This window comes from Alternaria infectoria (assembly GCF_024043175.1).
Source record: "Alternaria infectoria strain BMP 0036 chromosome Unknown scaffold_7, whole genome shotgun sequence".
Lineage (NCBI taxonomy): Eukaryota > Fungi > Ascomycota > Dothideomycetes > Pleosporales > Pleosporaceae > Alternaria > Alternaria infectoria.
The window spans coordinates 1,250,242-1,266,156 of NW_026250696.1; the positions used below are offsets into that span (position 1 = coordinate 1,250,242).

The 15,915-nt window shown below is 55.0% G+C and overlaps 7 protein-coding genes across 7 annotated transcripts; 4 read left to right on the forward strand and 3 right to left on the reverse strand.

Annotated features, from left to right (window-relative positions):
* Window positions 1-184: 184 nt before the first annotated feature.
* Window positions 185-1,032, forward strand: J4E92_005288 (uncharacterized protein; the record flags this gene model as incomplete). Its single annotated transcript, XM_051496671.1, has 2 exons — window positions 185-188; window positions 323-1,032. 2 exons carry the CDS (start codon window positions 185-187, stop codon window positions 1,030-1,032), a joined length of 714 nt encoding a protein of 237 aa, XP_051353391.1.
* Window positions 1,033-1,301: 269 nt separating this feature from the next.
* On the forward strand, window positions 1,302-1,795 carry J4E92_005289 (uncharacterized protein; the record flags this gene model as incomplete). Its single annotated transcript, XM_051496672.1, has 2 exons — window positions 1,302-1,739; window positions 1,775-1,795. The coding sequence occupies 2 exons, from the start codon at window positions 1,302-1,304 to the stop codon at window positions 1,793-1,795; spliced, it is 459 nt and encodes a 152-aa protein (XP_051353392.1).
* An 890-nt stretch (window positions 1,796-2,685) lies between these two features.
* On the reverse strand, window positions 2,686-4,148 carry J4E92_005290 (uncharacterized protein; the record flags this gene model as incomplete). The annotated part of the gene is made up of 3 exons (XM_051496673.1): window positions 2,686-2,878; window positions 2,930-4,045; window positions 4,096-4,148. 3 exons carry the CDS (start codon window positions 4,146-4,148, stop codon window positions 2,686-2,688), a joined length of 1,362 nt encoding a protein of 453 aa, XP_051353393.1.
* Window positions 4,149-4,580: 432 nt separating this feature from the next.
* J4E92_005291 (uncharacterized protein) lies at window positions 4,581-6,199 on the forward strand (the record flags this gene model as incomplete). The annotated part of the gene is made up of 2 exons (XM_051496674.1): window positions 4,581-4,602; window positions 4,677-6,199. The coding sequence occupies 2 exons, from the start codon at window positions 4,581-4,583 to the stop codon at window positions 6,197-6,199; spliced, it is 1,545 nt and encodes a 514-aa protein (XP_051353394.1).
* A 309-nt stretch (window positions 6,200-6,508) lies between these two features.
* Window positions 6,509-7,215, forward strand: J4E92_005292 (uncharacterized protein; the record flags this gene model as incomplete). Its single annotated transcript, XM_051496675.1, has 2 exons — window positions 6,509-6,633; window positions 6,690-7,215. The coding sequence occupies 2 exons, from the start codon at window positions 6,509-6,511 to the stop codon at window positions 7,213-7,215; spliced, it is 651 nt and encodes a 216-aa protein (XP_051353395.1).
* A 979-nt stretch (window positions 7,216-8,194) lies between these two features.
* J4E92_005293 (uncharacterized protein) lies at window positions 8,195-9,601 on the reverse strand (the record flags this gene model as incomplete). The annotated part of the gene is made up of 3 exons (XM_051496676.1): window positions 8,195-8,336; window positions 8,752-8,821; window positions 8,995-9,601. The coding sequence occupies 3 exons, from the start codon at window positions 9,599-9,601 to the stop codon at window positions 8,195-8,197; spliced, it is 819 nt and encodes a 272-aa protein (XP_051353396.1).
* Window positions 9,602-10,581: 980 nt separating this feature from the next.
* J4E92_005294 (uncharacterized protein) lies at window positions 10,582-12,835 on the reverse strand (the record flags this gene model as incomplete). Its single annotated transcript, XM_051496677.1, has 2 exons — window positions 10,582-10,926; window positions 10,994-12,835. The coding sequence occupies 2 exons, from the start codon at window positions 12,833-12,835 to the stop codon at window positions 10,582-10,584; spliced, it is 2,187 nt and encodes a 728-aa protein (XP_051353397.1).
* Window positions 12,836-15,915: the final 3,080 nt, after the last annotated feature.

Sequence of the window (15,915 nt, forward strand, 5' to 3'; positions counted from 1 at the left end):
TGTGAGAGCGGGGAAGAAGGAAGACGTTCAACAAGGGTATTTTAATGGATAGCCTGGGAACAGCGGACCGTGCGGAGGGACAGAAGGGGGCAAATGATATCATGAGCAGTAGTGAAGGAAAACGAGAGACTCATGGCCCGAACACATGACGCTATCAGGGCCCATGGACTATTTCAGTCTCGATATGTGTAGTTCTTCGGTAGTTGTAACAACACCTGCACCTGTACCCATCACCCATTCTCCACTATGTCAACAAGCGCTCAAGCACTCCCTGGCGCACCAATGCCCCTCTACCTAGCCATACGCGTTATAACCGATGCAGCTTATCAGCCTGTCATCAATCTATGCGCTATCACCTACGCCGACGAGCCATCAGGATGGGAACGAGAAGATGACATCCAGCCGGAACCGCTCTTCGACCAAAACGGCAACCAAATGCAAAGACATAAATGGATCTACGCCTCTGCTCTTTTCGCGCTAGCTCCCTACACTCGCCATATGAAGATCACCGTACGCTGCTGGGACGACCCCGACTCAGATATACGACTAAATATCATCGCAGCTGATGAGCACAAACACCTGGCCGAAAGAATTGTGCAGGAGGACATCGACCACTTCATTGAAACGGAAATACACAAACCAGACGGCCAAAAGCCGCGCCTGGTACATGAGATGACTGGTGTGGCCTTCCGTGCTGCTATCCTAGATCCAGTGACTGGACGGAGGTTCGCTTGGTCTTTACTGGAGTTGAGTACGTCTAATCACAGCGCTCACCCGGTGGGTAGGCGCACTCTGCAGGAAGAACAGGAGCTGGAGAGAGAGAGGCTACAGGACGTGGAGGAGGAGGAGTTTGGGCGTGTGGAGGAAGGCAAGAGGGAGAGACTGGAGCTTCATGGCGGGTTGGACTTGGTCGAGGTAGACATGGGAGTGAAAGACGAGGAGATGGAAATTAAAGCGGAACCAAGGGTCAAAATTGAGAAAGTGAAGATGGAAGCGAAGATGAAGGAAGTCAAGATGGAGAAACGGAAGTAGGTGACGGGCGCGAGAGGAAGACATGATGGGATGGTATCGAGATCGAAGTCTATGAGCGAGTGGTCTCTGACCTCAGGATGCTCATGCAAGAGCCAAGTAACCTACATGTACAAGTTTTACAAAATCACATTGTTGTCCGAATCACCATGTCCTAAGATCTGGCGCTTCGATCTTAATGCCCAATGACGTCATCGCTCTTTGCAAACTTCCTTCCCAAACTCCATCTCGTACCACAACAGCTGCCACCACCAATCGCAACCAGCCCCAAAATGTCTTCCACGGACGCCCACGAACAGGAAATAGATGCGCGATCCCGCTCCGCACTCGCCTCAACACGGCGCAATCTACGCTACCTCTACGACCCCAAGACCGCGCCCAACGCCGTATCCTCACGCCGCACGCGCGCACTCCTCCGCGTCCTGCGCTCCGGCGTGATATTCGCGTTCTGGAAACTCGTCCGATATGCGAAATACGTTGCGATCGGGTCACTGGTTGCGACGATAGGTGCTGGAGCTTTCGGCACAGTGGTTAGTGGGGCGGGGTTCGTGTTGGCGCCGACGGGCATTGCGGGCACGATTTTCGCGGCGACGGTTTGGGGTATTGGGAGGTTTGCTGTTAAGAAGGTTAAGAAGAGGTGGGGTGTTGGACAGGAATTGGAGGACGAGGAGGAAGAGACGTGGCAGGATAGGAGATATGCTGCGCAAAGGGTGGATTTCGGAGCGGAGGCTATGCCTTGGTGAAGAAGATGATCGACTTCGTGTGAAAAGGAAGGGTGTCGCGATGGACTTGCGAAAGTAAAGACAAGAAAAAAGAGAGCGCAAGGCATTGGCCTTGAATTGCTAGGCCTGAGCACGAGATTTCTCAACGCCCCGGGTCCTGACAACGACACCGACCTCTCGCCCAAACAAGACTTTCCGATTTCCTACGTCTCTGATTTCGCTACCAAGAATACCACGAGCTCGCTTCATCATCAGTATCGACGCCATCGCTACAAAAGATCCTGCATCCCGGGCTCCTTTCGACCTCCATGGACCTTGACCCGCATCATGAATATCGCTAGCACAACTCACCTATCGCGCTATAGCGGCGCACGATCCTCACAGATGACGGCCAAACACAGCATTCCCAACGCTTCTACATCCAACAATACATCTTCGCCCTCGAAACGATTTCTGTCCTTGGTGTAACTACGTCCATCTCATACAGCACCTTCTCGAACTTGCTTGCTACGACTGACGATTCGTCATAGCAGAAGCTGCGTGGAAAGGGGAGCAGTTCGTCAAGACTAGATTGAACAAGAGAAACACTTGCTTGTAAAGTCTCGAGACGGCCACTGGTGAATTACAGGAGGGCGGGGTGGGGCCGACGAGCCTGAGAGGGTCAAGAACAGGGTGGTTGGTGCAAAGGCGGGGCAGCGGGTGCATGAGCATGGCGATGGTGATATGGAGGCTACATGAGCATTTTAAATCAAGCGCATGCCAGACTAGAACCCGACTATCAAGTGCATAGGATATGGTGTTATCAAGATTTGGTATCATTCCAGAACGGTACATAAAACTAATTTGACAACATCGCTCTAAAACAAGTAAGATAGCTTGGTGCGAAACCAGCCTGTGTGGAACGCCACAATATGCAACCCATGTCCTTCTCCTTCTAATGGCCGTGTGAGTGTGCGTGTCCTATTTGCGTGATAAGCGGGAGTAGCATGCCAATCATGACGATACTTATGTCGCCCTTGGACATGTTGCTGTTACCGGGATATGCGTCCATGTAACCGTTCGCGGTGGGGTCTTCGTGCGGGTGTTGAGAGGCTGTGGCTTCAGACATGGAGTGCATGGCGACATACCTGCGTCAGGTTAGTAAATCAGAAAGCGGTAGGGCGGATCTGTGGACTTACAAAAATGTTCCACCAGAGAAGCACAATACCCAGCCAGTCGCCCATGTTAAGCCTTCATCACCACCCAGGTGGTTGCGTCCGAACATGTGTACGATGGTCCAAGTAGCCAAAGCGCCTGCTGGCGCTGCTAAACTGAAGAAAGCGAGATGTGTCCGCGCCTTTCGTTTTGAAAGCCCTTGTTTGAGAAGAACAGAAGTGAGACCAAATGCTGCAGGGGCCTTGTGCAGCATGATGGCGAAGAAGATGACGAGCGACAGAGATGTGGACTCGGCTGTAGAAGAGGCACCTAGCGCGATTCCGTCGGCGCATGCGTGCACGATGAGACCGATCGTGGCTGCTGGTGTCTTCTTTGTAGGTGGAGGCGGCAGACCAGGCGTTGCGAGAGGCGTCACTGCAGCGCTCTGCATGCCCATGCCGTTGAGACTCAATGAAGATGAGTTGTGCGGCCCACGTGCCAGGTTTGATAACGAAATGTGCATTGGCTGGTACTTTGGTTTCGCGGAAGCCAGGGCTTCTGGCAGATGTTCGACCAGGAACATGAGAATGTAACCTAGTATCAGTGCAACGCCGATGTATGCATGTGGGCTGGGCCCGTCTTCGTGGCCAGCTTCAGCATGCCCATGGGCTGGTTCGTCGTCTTCCGGTGCGTGCACGCGAGTGTGTCCCTCTTTGTGGCCTTCGGTCGAGTCGTCGTCTCCACCTTTTTGCGGGTGAGCATCCTCCGCAGGCTTCTCCTTCTCCTTGCTGTCCTTGATCTTCTTCAACTGCATATCGATGGCAGCTTTGTCGCTAGTCATGTCGACGGCGCCCGGCGCCTTGACCGCTCCTCCAGTGAGCGAGTTCGTGGCGACATCATCTGCTCTCTTCCAAGTTGGGAACTTGGGTGGGTGAGGTATCTCTTTTTGCAGGCTCACGACCGAGGGGATGGTAGGTTGAACACTCCGCGCACTGTGCGCATGCGCCTTGCTTCCAGCGCTGTACATGGTCTCGATGCCTTCGGGTATGATAACAATCAGGGAGGTGCCGACTAGCACACCAGTGCCGAGGAGGGTGATGATGCGCAATTGGCGGGTGGAGAGGTTAAAGGAGAGCGGGAGGATGCCGGCCAGGAAGGAGCTGTGCATGTTAGAATTCGCTCCTGTACATTGTAGAGACCAGAGACGCACGCAATACCCATAACCGTGCTCAAGGCGAGCAGCATAAACAGGCCGTCCCACATGATTGCAGCGTGTGTAGAGTCGTCCCCTAAGCGGATTTACGAAGAAAAGATGCGCCCGGTACACAGAAAAGGGAAAAGGGTGGTAAGACGTTCAATCGACGCTGTCCATGCCGCGAGGAGTCGGCCGTCGCAGGGTAGTCGGGGTGGTGGTGGTGTTGGCGGTGAGGGCTGGCGTGTTGTGAGGCTGATGTGGACAAGTTGGTCGTATAGCGCAACTTTCTTGAGGCTTGGGAGCAGGGGCGGGAGCGACGACGTAGGGCTGCGCTAAAACGCGTCTCCCGTCGCGCTAGCTGCTCCCTTCACTTTGCGCGCTGCTCGTCCATCATCTAGTTGCTACACGCGACTGCCACCGCCCCACCCACGTCGCGAAGATACTCCGCGTCAGTCAAGCGCACATTCCATATTACACGCTATTGCACAAACGCCGTCGTCATGGAGCTCGATCTGGATGATTGTAAGTTGCGCCATGGGAGCTGCGCGAAGGTGTAGCAAGAGCAGCGTCGGCGTAACTTTGCTAACATCGTGTAGGGGTCACCAACTCAAATGAGTGCTTCCACATCAACCTCTACCGCACCTCCAACGCCGACGGCCCCGAACGCATCTACGACGACTCCTTCCACCCCAGCTACACATACACCGTCATCGAAGAGAACGAGACCATCGCGGGGTACAAGAACCCCAGCATCGAGCTGGACTTCCGCGCAAACGACCTCAAGCCGAATCTGAAGATCTCATTCGACCAGGAACTCGACCTCAAGAAAATCTCCCCAGACCTGAATCAGATCGATCTATCACCAGAGCTGTTTCGCGAGTACCTCCCCGAGTCGATCGACGATGCTGCCGGTGCTGCGTCTTCAGACTGGAAACCACCGGGCGAGTGCATGAAGACCTTCAGCCTATACGGCAAACAGTACGAGATATGGAAGGCCTCCATGACGGATCCCGATGCTAGGCGCATCTGGTTGAATATGAGAATCCTGACACTGCTGTTCATCGAGGGCGCGACAATAGACGGTTTGGATGACGAAGAGACGCTCGACCGATGGACGCTATACCTTCTATACGACGTGACGCCCTTGTCAGATTCACAACTTTCTCCTTACACATTCGCCGGCTTCTCCACGTCATATCGCGCCTGGGTCTTTCCTACTTTCGAGATCGCTCGTGCCACAAAGCAACTGCCATCACCCGCCAACAGCAATGATGGCAGCACGGGCAAATACACGCCACCTCGTTTGACGCAAGACCCCGAGACGTTCCTCTTCACCAATAAGCTCAACCTCCTCGAGACGCCATCAAGGGAGCGCATCTCCCAGTTTCTCATTATCCCCCCATACCAAGGTCAATCGCTCGGAAGCCGCTTGTACGACACCATCTTCCAGGAGTTAGCGAGCAAGCCCTTCATCTTCGAGATACCAGTTGAAGATCCGAGCGAAGCTTTCGATGCCATGCGGGATTACAGCGACATCACCTATCTTCGTACATTGCCCGCCTTCCAGGAACTGTCAATTGCTTCCAATCTGTCTCCTGAATCCCTAAGGAAGGACTCGTCAATTCCGCGGGACCAGATCCTTGGCAACGGTAAAGACCTTGAAGCACTTCGGGTGGAAACCAAGATTGTGAGCAGACAATTTTACAGGATGATCGAGCTCCACTTGTTGTCGACCATCCCACCAAACAATCGGAACCGGGCGCGAATCACAAGAAAAGCAAAGTCCAGCAACGAAAACGATCGGAGATACTACTTCTGGCGGTTGGCGCTGAAACACCGTATCTACAGCCAGAATGCAGACGCGCTAGAGCAGATGGAAGATGTCGCTGAACGTGTAGAGAAGCTGGAGTCGGCAGTCGACTCACAGCAGGAGGAGTTTGAAGAGCGCCTTGAAGGGCTGGAGAAGCGCCAGAGTCTCGTGGCCGATGAAGCGTCCATGCCCGCAGTCGGCGCGAGAAGCAAGCGGAAGAGGGCGACTGTCGTTGATGATGACGAGGATGACGATTGGGAAGACATGGATGAAGTATCAGTGGCCAGCTCAAAGAGGATGCGGTCGTGAAGGTCATAGCTCTGCTCGTCAGGGTGTTTGAGTAAGCGCAGAAGCGATCGGGCATGATCAGCGCATCTTCATTGTCGGCTGCCCTGAAGCCCTGTCCAAAGGTCTGGTTCATGATCATAGTTTAGGTAGTATACCCAATAGCACGTCCATTCTCACTAGACCGGCGATTGCGACTTAATCTCCGCGCGGGGCAGAGCTACCCCACGCCCAAATTTTGGAACGCGAACCTTGCGCTGAATCGCCTCGACGCAGCGCAGTGATACTCGTACTGAATCTTCACATTTCGTCTTCGATCAGCCCAAATACAGGATGCCAGACCGCCAATACAACCTCACCGTCCTGATCTCAGGCAACGGGTCAAACCTCCAAGCCCTCATCGACGCATGCGCATCCGGCGCTCTGCCCAACACGCGCATAACCCACGTTATATCCAAGTACTTCCGCCTCGACTTCAGGCTTATTGTACAATTAAACTAACAATTCATACCAGCCGCATAAAAGCCTACGGTCTCGAACGCGCCGCCAAAGCCTCAATCCCAACAACCTACCACAACCTCAAGTCCTACAAAGACAAGCATCCCAACGCGCTCGACACCGCCCGCGAAGAATACGACGCGGAACTAGCGAAAATCATTCTCGAAGGCCAACACCCGCGTCCCGACCTCATCGTCTGCGCCGGCTGGATGCACATCGTCACCCCGTCCTTCCTCTCGCCCATCGCGGCCGCCGGCATCAAGATAATAAACCTGCACCCCGCTCTACCGGGCGAGTTCGCGGGTGCGCATGCGATTGATCGCGCGTGGAAGGCGGGTAAGGAGGAAGGGCTGGAGCGGACGGGCGTTATGATACATGAGGTTATTGCCGAGGTGGATGCTGGGGATGCGATTGTTACGCAGGAGGTGGAGTTGAGGGAAGGGGAGAGTCTGGATGCGTTGGAGGAGAGAATTCATGCGGTTGAGCATGGGTTGATTGTTGAGGGGGCTAGGAGGGTGCTTGAGGGGTTGGGTAAGAAGTGAGGGTGGAGGCGCGATAGGATCATATGATACCCAGAATGAAAGATTTAAATACATGTGTGTATGTATTTGGCACGCCTGGTGGCGTCTGTCGGGTGGGTGGGTTGCCAACATAAGTTGAAGCATCGTCGTGATGCTTTACCAACACTATGAGGGACATGATGATAATACACCAAAGAGCCACTGTCTTTCCATCAGTATTGCAAACATCTCACTGTCATCTCGAGTAGTCAAATTAGAACATCACGAGAGCTCGTTAGCCCATGGCTAATCTCAGGACAAGAGCAGCAAGAACGGGTTTGTTGACAAAGAGACAGATGTTTTTTGTAGTCCAGCTAGACCACACAAAGTCTATTCTTTTCCAAGCCGTTTCTAGAAATCGCTATTCTGCTTTCTTCAACTTCCTTCATGCCCATCATCGCATACAGCAAAAGGTAGCATCTCTGACCTCCGACGTGAGGGCATGCGCAAGGAAAGTCATTAAAAAATTGTAGCATGGATGGTCAGCAACCGTGAAGGAGACAAGACTATGAAATCGCTATGTTCTGACCCTAGTTCCTGTACGTATGAACCCCGCTACCGCGGTACCCCTCAGATGAACCCAAACAATACCTCTTACTTACATCTAAGGCTTCCTCCTTCCTATCCTAGGTTGACGATGTGGATGTGTATCGTGACTTTGGAAAGATTGGCAATGGATGATACAATTGACGGTAGGGCGTAAGAGAGTTTGACGATCAGTGTCTGAGCGGTAGAGTGGAGCGCACGGGGGTAAGAGCAGATGTAGTATTCGTCCGTAGAGATAACGTCCATTCTACAGATTCAGATTGTATGAAATAACGACGATGTGTAACAGAACGTCCACAAGTAGATTTCGTGGCATACTGCTCGATCGCGAGAAGCATGATGTGCACGCCGTAAGACCTTGTCAATGTGCTCTCAATGCATGCACATCGGGTTACTACAGTATGCAAGTCAAGGTTTAATCATCCTTCTTAAGGTAGTTGACCAAATCAACCATTTCAGCCTGCGACATGGCTGAGCTCATAGCTTTGTATGCTTCGTATAAGATCCAGAGTGGAAAGATGACCCACAGACCGTTGAAGAAAGCGAGGTAAAGCCAGCTGATGCGTGTTAGTCTGAGCCCAGTTCTGCTCGACACTGAACGTATGGGAGAACCTGAATGAACGGAAGAAAGGTAATACAGCCGGCTTGTTGAGGCATACTGGTGGCGTGGTTCGTGCGGATATCGCGTTGTGGTCGAGAGATGAGAAGTGGGTCCGCGGGAGACGGCGCATCCGCCCGACAGCGCATATGCAGGACCAGCACATCACCTCCGTACGCCAGGAACAAGACGTGAACGCATGTGAAAGCCCATGATTTGTGTGCAGAGTCGAGAAAGGGTTACACAAGGAAGACGAGGTGGACGTTCTCGGCCATGCAGCGGACCAGACATGCGAGCCAGGCCTCATCCAACTGTCGAAGAAAACATAGTCGGGTAGACTGAGAAACGCAACATGAATCTGAAACATCACTTACAGGTACATCCAGTTGCTTGTGTCGAGATTGGGGCTTCCGGTCAGCCACTCAGGCGCGAAAGTCATCCAGCCTAATGTAGCGGTGAACCACGTGTCAGCCACATACTCGCAACAACGCAGTGTTGTTTCGTCTCAACAATCCTCGGGCCGGGCCCACATCTCGCCTCACCAATTATGATGGCTTCCACAATTTGCACATGCTCTGTATCCACAGGAACGTGGTAATGAAAGTGTTGTGACTCACCTCCGTATATCTCCCCTGTGGCCAGGACTATCATCCAAAACCACTTCCTCAACGCACCCTTCTTCTCGTCTTTGGTGAGGAGATAGCATATCCAGCATGCCAAAGGCCCAGCCACGAACACAGTCAGAATCTCGAGAGCCACGACCGTTAGATCCGTACCACCCCATCGCTTATCCGCCTTCGCATACTCCTGCCACAGTCGACTGAATGGACCGGTCCCATAGTTCGCCCCGTACAGAAGATCCTGCCTGCCCAGCCAATACACATCCGGAGGAGTAAAGAGAGTGATATGAGGGTGATTGCGTGATGCAGCGGAAAAAGAGGTGGGCAACGAATATGTGACGAAGAAGCAGTTGTAAAGAAAGGAGCCTTCAAAGACGAAGTGGATCAGAGCATCGAAGAGATGCCAGATGAAAAGTACGCGTGTTTTGAGGACGGTAGTCTTGGGTAGGACTTTTATCGATGCACCGTAGGCGCCACCGAGGAGAGCGAGTACAGCCAAGAGCGATATCACCGTCGTCGCGTCGATTTCGGGACCGGAGCGCGGGACAGGCGGAGGTACAACGGGAGGCGGCGGAGGCACCTTTTTGCTACCGAAGAAAGACATTGTGCCACGTAAAAGGCGGAGGACACGGGACCACGAAGTGGCTCGGTTAGGGCACAACTTAGTTGTGTCGTGGATGAATACGCGCTCGGCTGCAGTTGTGGAAGATAATTCGGGATTGCAGGAACGCTAGCGAGCTTAGACCATGGTCACATGGCTGGGGAAGTCACGATCCAGAACCAATAGCTTCACAATTTCGCGGTACGGACCATGCTCACGGGGTACATCAAGGTGGATACATCGTGAAATCGCGGTAAGTGTTTTATGCCATGTTTTTGCATTTACTGGTATATAGGCTGGCTGGCCCACAGCTTCCGACAGCCTCCAACCCGCGACTTCCCAACCAAAAAAACGATCAGATTCCCAAGCGCCGCATACGAACGAATACTACAACGCACAAGTGATGGTACAGTCGACACAATTTAGACAACGACGTTTTCGCATTCTCTGCCTCCCCTACCGCCTATATACGAGGATCGGATCAACGAGTCCTAATGATACTGGAAAAAGCGCTCCAAAATGCAAAACAAACACAAGCTTTTGCGAACCCACAGATCAGGAGCGACCGTCAACAAACGCCGAAACCAGAGTGGGGACGCTCATAGAGCATTACAACCAATCTATGGTATGAGAAAGGATGAGGAAAGGATAAAGATGTCCGAGGAACTCCATAGTGAGACCCAATGTGCGCCGGTATAAAGACATGCAAGAGAGCCGACAGGAAGATGCTGCAAAGGAGCCGTCCGGATTATGCTGAATACGACGATCGTCTCTAACAAGAGATCGTGAGGAACGCCAATCGCTGGCCCACAACAACGTTTCGTACCGTAGTGAAGAAGATTCGTGAGCGCTCAGTAACCGGCGGACCAGGAACGTCCGCTCCACTCGTCCGATCAATCAGGTCGTAAGCGTGATTCGTGTCCAAAGAGATTCGTTACGCGGAAAAGCAAAAGCCCCACAAGTTCAGGTAGCGTAATGGCACCTTAAACGCAAGCCTGAGGAGTTTGGCTGCGCTCGTTGAAGGCACCACTTGGCATGCCGTAGCTGTACTGATACTGAGGGGTGTATTGATCCTCGGGTGAGTATCCGGTAAGGGGACCGGGCGAGGTTTGATGAGAGATGAAGGGTGATGATCTTCGAGAAGGGACAAGGTCGTTCGCACCATCGACCATAAGCGGCATGGCAGGCGAGGGAGGACTACTTGTTGCCGAAGACTGATTACTTCCAGTAGTTTGGTTGGGCACGTAATCCAGAGCTCCGTCTCCATGGGCGGTCTTCGTAGAAGGCGTTGTGACATTCGGAGAAGTTTTGCCAGTGGGAGTGCCAAACTGGATGCGAGTCAGTTTCCGTCTAGGCCATGCTACCAGGGTGCTGAGGTGGAGGTTGAGAACGTACAAAGCAGAATTTCTGGATCAACTCGTTGTACTCGGCAGACTGAAGATCGGGCTTCTCCAGTGTCAAAGAGTCAGGTCGAGTACCGGGAACCGGAGCAGTAGTGGCAGGCGCCTGGATGGTAGGAGCCGGGCGGTCGAAGTAACCATTGTTCATCTTGCCCTGGGTGTTCACCTTGAGTCCGCTGCGATCACCGAGCGCCGTTTGGGCGGTGGAAAGAGCAGCCGTCAATGAGGCACCGAAGTCGTAGCGAGATGCGAAAGCCTGGGCAACTTGCGGCCGGGTGGAGGCCTGCGCGGTGTGCAGGCTGACACGCTTGCTCCTGGGCTTGAGCTTGATGGAGGAGTTTGGGGATTCGGCAATGATGGCACGACCGCTGCCAAACTGGAACCTGATCTCGTTGTCGTGGCCAAAGTCGTCGTCGAAGGAGGCAGCAGGCATAGACCGTGGGCGAGGTGCCAATGGTGAATGACGGCTGCGAGGCACAGCGCCTAGACTGGCAGTCGGGCGCTTGCTCTCGCGCTGCTTGACCTTCTTGGAGAAGTCGACCTGGTAGTTCATTGAGTTGTTGTTGTCCCAGTACTCCTGGCCGTTAACCTGGTACCGAACACACAGCAGCAGAGTCTTGGACTCGAGGTTCGCCTGATCAGCCAACTTGATGTTGAAGTTGAATCGGTCGTAGCCATCCTCCTTTTGCTTCTTGCGAACATCCTGATTGAACTCTGCAACCACTTCAGACGTTGTCTTCCAGTAGTCGAGTGTGAATCGGGCCACAACGAACTTGTGGAAAGACAGGTTAGCCACGGCGATGTTGCCCACCAAGGTTTGGTGGTCAGACGCCAGGAAGATTCGCTCCACGCGAACAGGTGCTGTTTGCCTCTCGTGTGTCTCTTGCGAAGGGAAGTTCATCAGCTTGATGTCCCACTCCGGTGTCTTGGACCGCGAGTCCTCTCCGAAGGGGTACTCGCTCTCACTGTCGTATGTCTCGACAGGCGAAGAGCCAGCGCTGACAGCGATGGGACGATCGACCTGAAGGAAGTGCCTGACTTGCTCTATGTCCTCGTTGAAGTGGACGGCTTTAGAGTAAGTGGGAGTACCAGGCATGCTTGAAGGGCGACGACGGGACGGGGGGCGAAGGGCAGGCTTGACCAGCTCGCCAGACTTCTTGCGAAGTAGCGGCGGTTTTATCCGCAGCTCCTCGTCCTCGGCATCGCTGCCATCTGATGAGCTGACGATTGTGTCTGTGTTGATGGGGTGGATCATGTGCTGGGACAGCATGATCTCACTGGAGGATCGCGAGTGGGCAATCTTGCGTGCTTCCGCGGACAGCGTGCGCGCCAGGGTGACGGGAGGCTGCGGCCGTTGCTGCTTTACATTCTCGGTTATCTCGCGAGTGGGCGAAGGTATCCGCTTTTGGTCGATGTGTTGCAGTGCCTGTTGGAGTTCGCGGAGGTCGCCGATGTTGCGGCCACGGTCTTCATCGTCCGAGGAATCAGGAGGAGTCGTGATCGCACCTGAGGGAATCAGAAGATCGTTCACAGGAGGAGGAGACGGGCGGAGGCTACCGTTAGCTGAAGGGCCCTGGCGGCTGGCGTCAGACCTGATGTCTACGCTGCCGTTTCCTTGTTGGCCATTGGCAGCGGTGTTGTCGTCCGTTACCGTCGACGGCGAGCGGCGGGACTTGGCCAGATATGAGGTGGATGAGACGGAGCGGGGCAGCGACGGCCGTTGCGATGTTGCTGGCGAGCGGGGAGGCTGGTCGACGTAGGAGTGGTTCCGGCTCAAGGTGGGACTGTTAGTCTTTGATGAGGCCGGCGACCGCTGAGAGGGAGGTGTGTAAGGCATTCGGTCGGCTCCGTGGGGTTGAGGCGGCGGGTCGAACGGGTGGTGGTGGAGGGCCGTTCACAGTGTCGGGAGCATTAAAAGAATTATATAGCGGGCAGTCTGCACCGGAAGCGTCAGCGAGTGTACGGCCACGAGGGGGAGCGACGATCTCGTGAGGCACCGGGTGATGGGGGCCACGAGAGGCTGTCGAGTGGGCCGACTTACAGATATAGGTGAAAGAACGGCTTGCAAAGCTCGCTCTGGGCGGAAGCGGGTAGGGAAGGGTGCGACGCGGGCGTTGACAGCTAGCAAAAGCTGCAATGACGTCGAATTGGCAGAGATGCTCGATCTGGGGAGGCTCTCGAGAAGTGCGAGGCTTTCGAAGGACCGAAAGGATGCAGTATGATGCGAGGCCGGGGCTTCCGTATAAGCAGCAGCGGCGCTCGTACGATGCAGCGCTGGGAAGGGACCGTGGGCGAGGCGGCGGTGGAGTGAGGAGACGGTAGGGCCGTGTGTCAAACCAAGAAGCACCTGTTGGCTGCAGCAGTCCTATTAAAAGGGTCTCGTAGCTGCGATGGGCCCGGAAGTGCTGAGGAGGAGGGATGGAGAAGAGTGTTGAGGGCGGTAGCGCTGAAGACGTGCAGGGCCGCGACTATTGGGGAATCGTTGAACCAGGATGCAAGCGAAATCGAGGCCTGGCGCTCGGACGCCCGCAGGGATGCGACAGGGAGCTGCACCACCAATGCACAGGTGGGTCAAGGCCTTTTAGCTCCACCCCAACAGACCGGGGCACCACCAAGGATTTTCACACGCAGCCAAGCGGCAGCAACCGGTTCTGACTACTGCGGCGAGAGGCCAACGGGAGCGGAGGCCAGCGCTGAGAGCTGCTGAGGGGCGAAGACACGCCGTTGCTGCGTGGCCGACGGCGGCGAGGCGAACGAGGTACTTGGGGCTACAAGCTGCCACCCATAGCTACACTATCGTGGTGGCGCTGGGCGGGATTAGCTGATGCTTTCTCTGCGTTATCTCCCGACCGACACCAAGCGAACACGGCCTTGCCTGGCACGGCCACAGGTCGAAACGGTGGACCAGCAGCCGGCTCTATTGCACACTGTCTGTCGCAGCTATATCGCACACAGCCGCTGTTCGCTCGGAGACGCACGCCGCGCGCTCTCTGCTATCCAGCCAGCTCAACAGACATGGCCTGACACCAACAAGACCGAGCAAGCAGCCGTGGGGGGCGCGTCGTATCCAGCGCCTGCCAAATCTACCCCCATCACTCGATCTGAGGCCAGACGACGTCGGCTCGGATGGTTCGCAATTTGCCAGCCGTTGCCAGGCAGTTGCTGGTCTCAGAAGCAAGCAAGCAACGCTCAAGCCACGCGAACAGGGCCCTCAGCGACGTGCTCGGGCACGTGCCATGTTCAAGCGAGGCCGGGCTGATGTCATTGCTATCGCAACGAACCCATGGACTGTTTGCGTGCGAACGGCCGTGTTTCCCACCCCATCTACACGTCGCAACATGGCGATGCCACAAACTGCGGCGCGTGAAGTTGTGCGGTACCTGAGCGATCGGAGCGATAAGGGTACGGCTTTGCAATCCGCCCGCCCTCCCATGAAAATTTCCCCTCCGCGATGCTCAACTCAGCGAGATCGCCGGTGCCGCTTGCCGTTTGAGAAAGGGCGGTCGGGCCAATGCCAATCACATTTCGTAGGAGAAGGGGAAGCCTAGTGGCCATCCCGGTCGCAGTTCTCTGGCCCCTGCGGCGAGTGGCTGCTCGCGGCGACCTCTCACGACATCTTCGCAGTTATTGTTGTGATTACTGCTTCGCCGTCTGACCGTGCTCTGCTGCAGCCCGCGGGACTACTGTACCCCAAGTTCGTCAACGTGAGAATGGCGGGGCCTGCGCGCACGTCTTGCACTTGTCGCGCGACAAACTGAAACCACGTCGCTGCGGTGTCGCTGACAGATGGGTCCAGCATGGCCGCCATTTCGAAACGCATTCCATTGGCCATGGAGAACACCGGCTTCACAGCTTCCCCGCATTATCACCACCAGCCCAGACGAGCCTCGTATGCAGCTAAGCCATTCGCAAAAGCATGTACGTGTCGTGGATGAGCTGATCTCCTGGAGCATTGTTCCGCGCAAAGGGTTCCCTGATCTGGCGCGCCTACGCGTCGCCGTTGGACCTCTACTGCGCTCGTGGGCTGAGTACAGGCGGCCTCGTCTCAAACCCGGCGCTGCAGTCCAGTGGCTGAGCGCCTAATTTGTTTTTGCAGCCCTCAGATGAGCAGACCCATTGAGCCTCGCCCCACGGCCTCTCTTACAATTTGAACCACGGTTCTTATCTTGCTGGAGATTGCTGTCTATTGAAAGCTAACACTGGCTAAACCTTGGCTGCAAATGGACGTGGGCAAGGCGGAACACGGATCGCGGCACAATCACGCACATGTGTAGTACTAAATCAGGCTTTCGCCAGGCGCTTTGTCGGAGATCAGGATTTCGATGCTGCTCGCGAGCTTATTTCGATAATTTCCATCCTGCCCAGCTTGAAACGTTGCTTTCGGGAGGTCGCGACGTCGCGAAGCTGGCCAGACCGAGGCCCACTGGGCACGCTAGCCCCCATGCCCACTGGTCGCCTGCAGTGACCCGCATGGAGTCATGTCAGAATGTGGCAGAATGCAGTCATCGCTGCCACTCAAAGCCCGCGGAGGAGCCGCCTTCTGTCACCGCCTGACAGGGCCCCCGCCATGTTATCATCGATTTCCTCCAGTTTGTCGATCTCCGCACGCTCATCGAGCGGGGCTTGGACCAGTTCCGCCTCGAACTAACCCGCTTTCCGCTGCCCTCCGCGACACAGCAATCGCGACAATGCGACGGAGCTTGAGCAGCGCATGGCTGAGCACGGCTGTGCCTGTATCATGTCAAGCAAGTATCAAGGTATTAAACGCGAGCGGCCCAGCAAAGGATACGCGGCTCGTTGCTGTCGCTTTCGTCTCGCCCGTCAAGATGATGTCTAGCCTGCCCCGCGCAGCGTCGGATGGATGCAGTCCCGCAAGCCGCACACTGGTCTACCAACTCCTGGAAAATGCACTGTCAC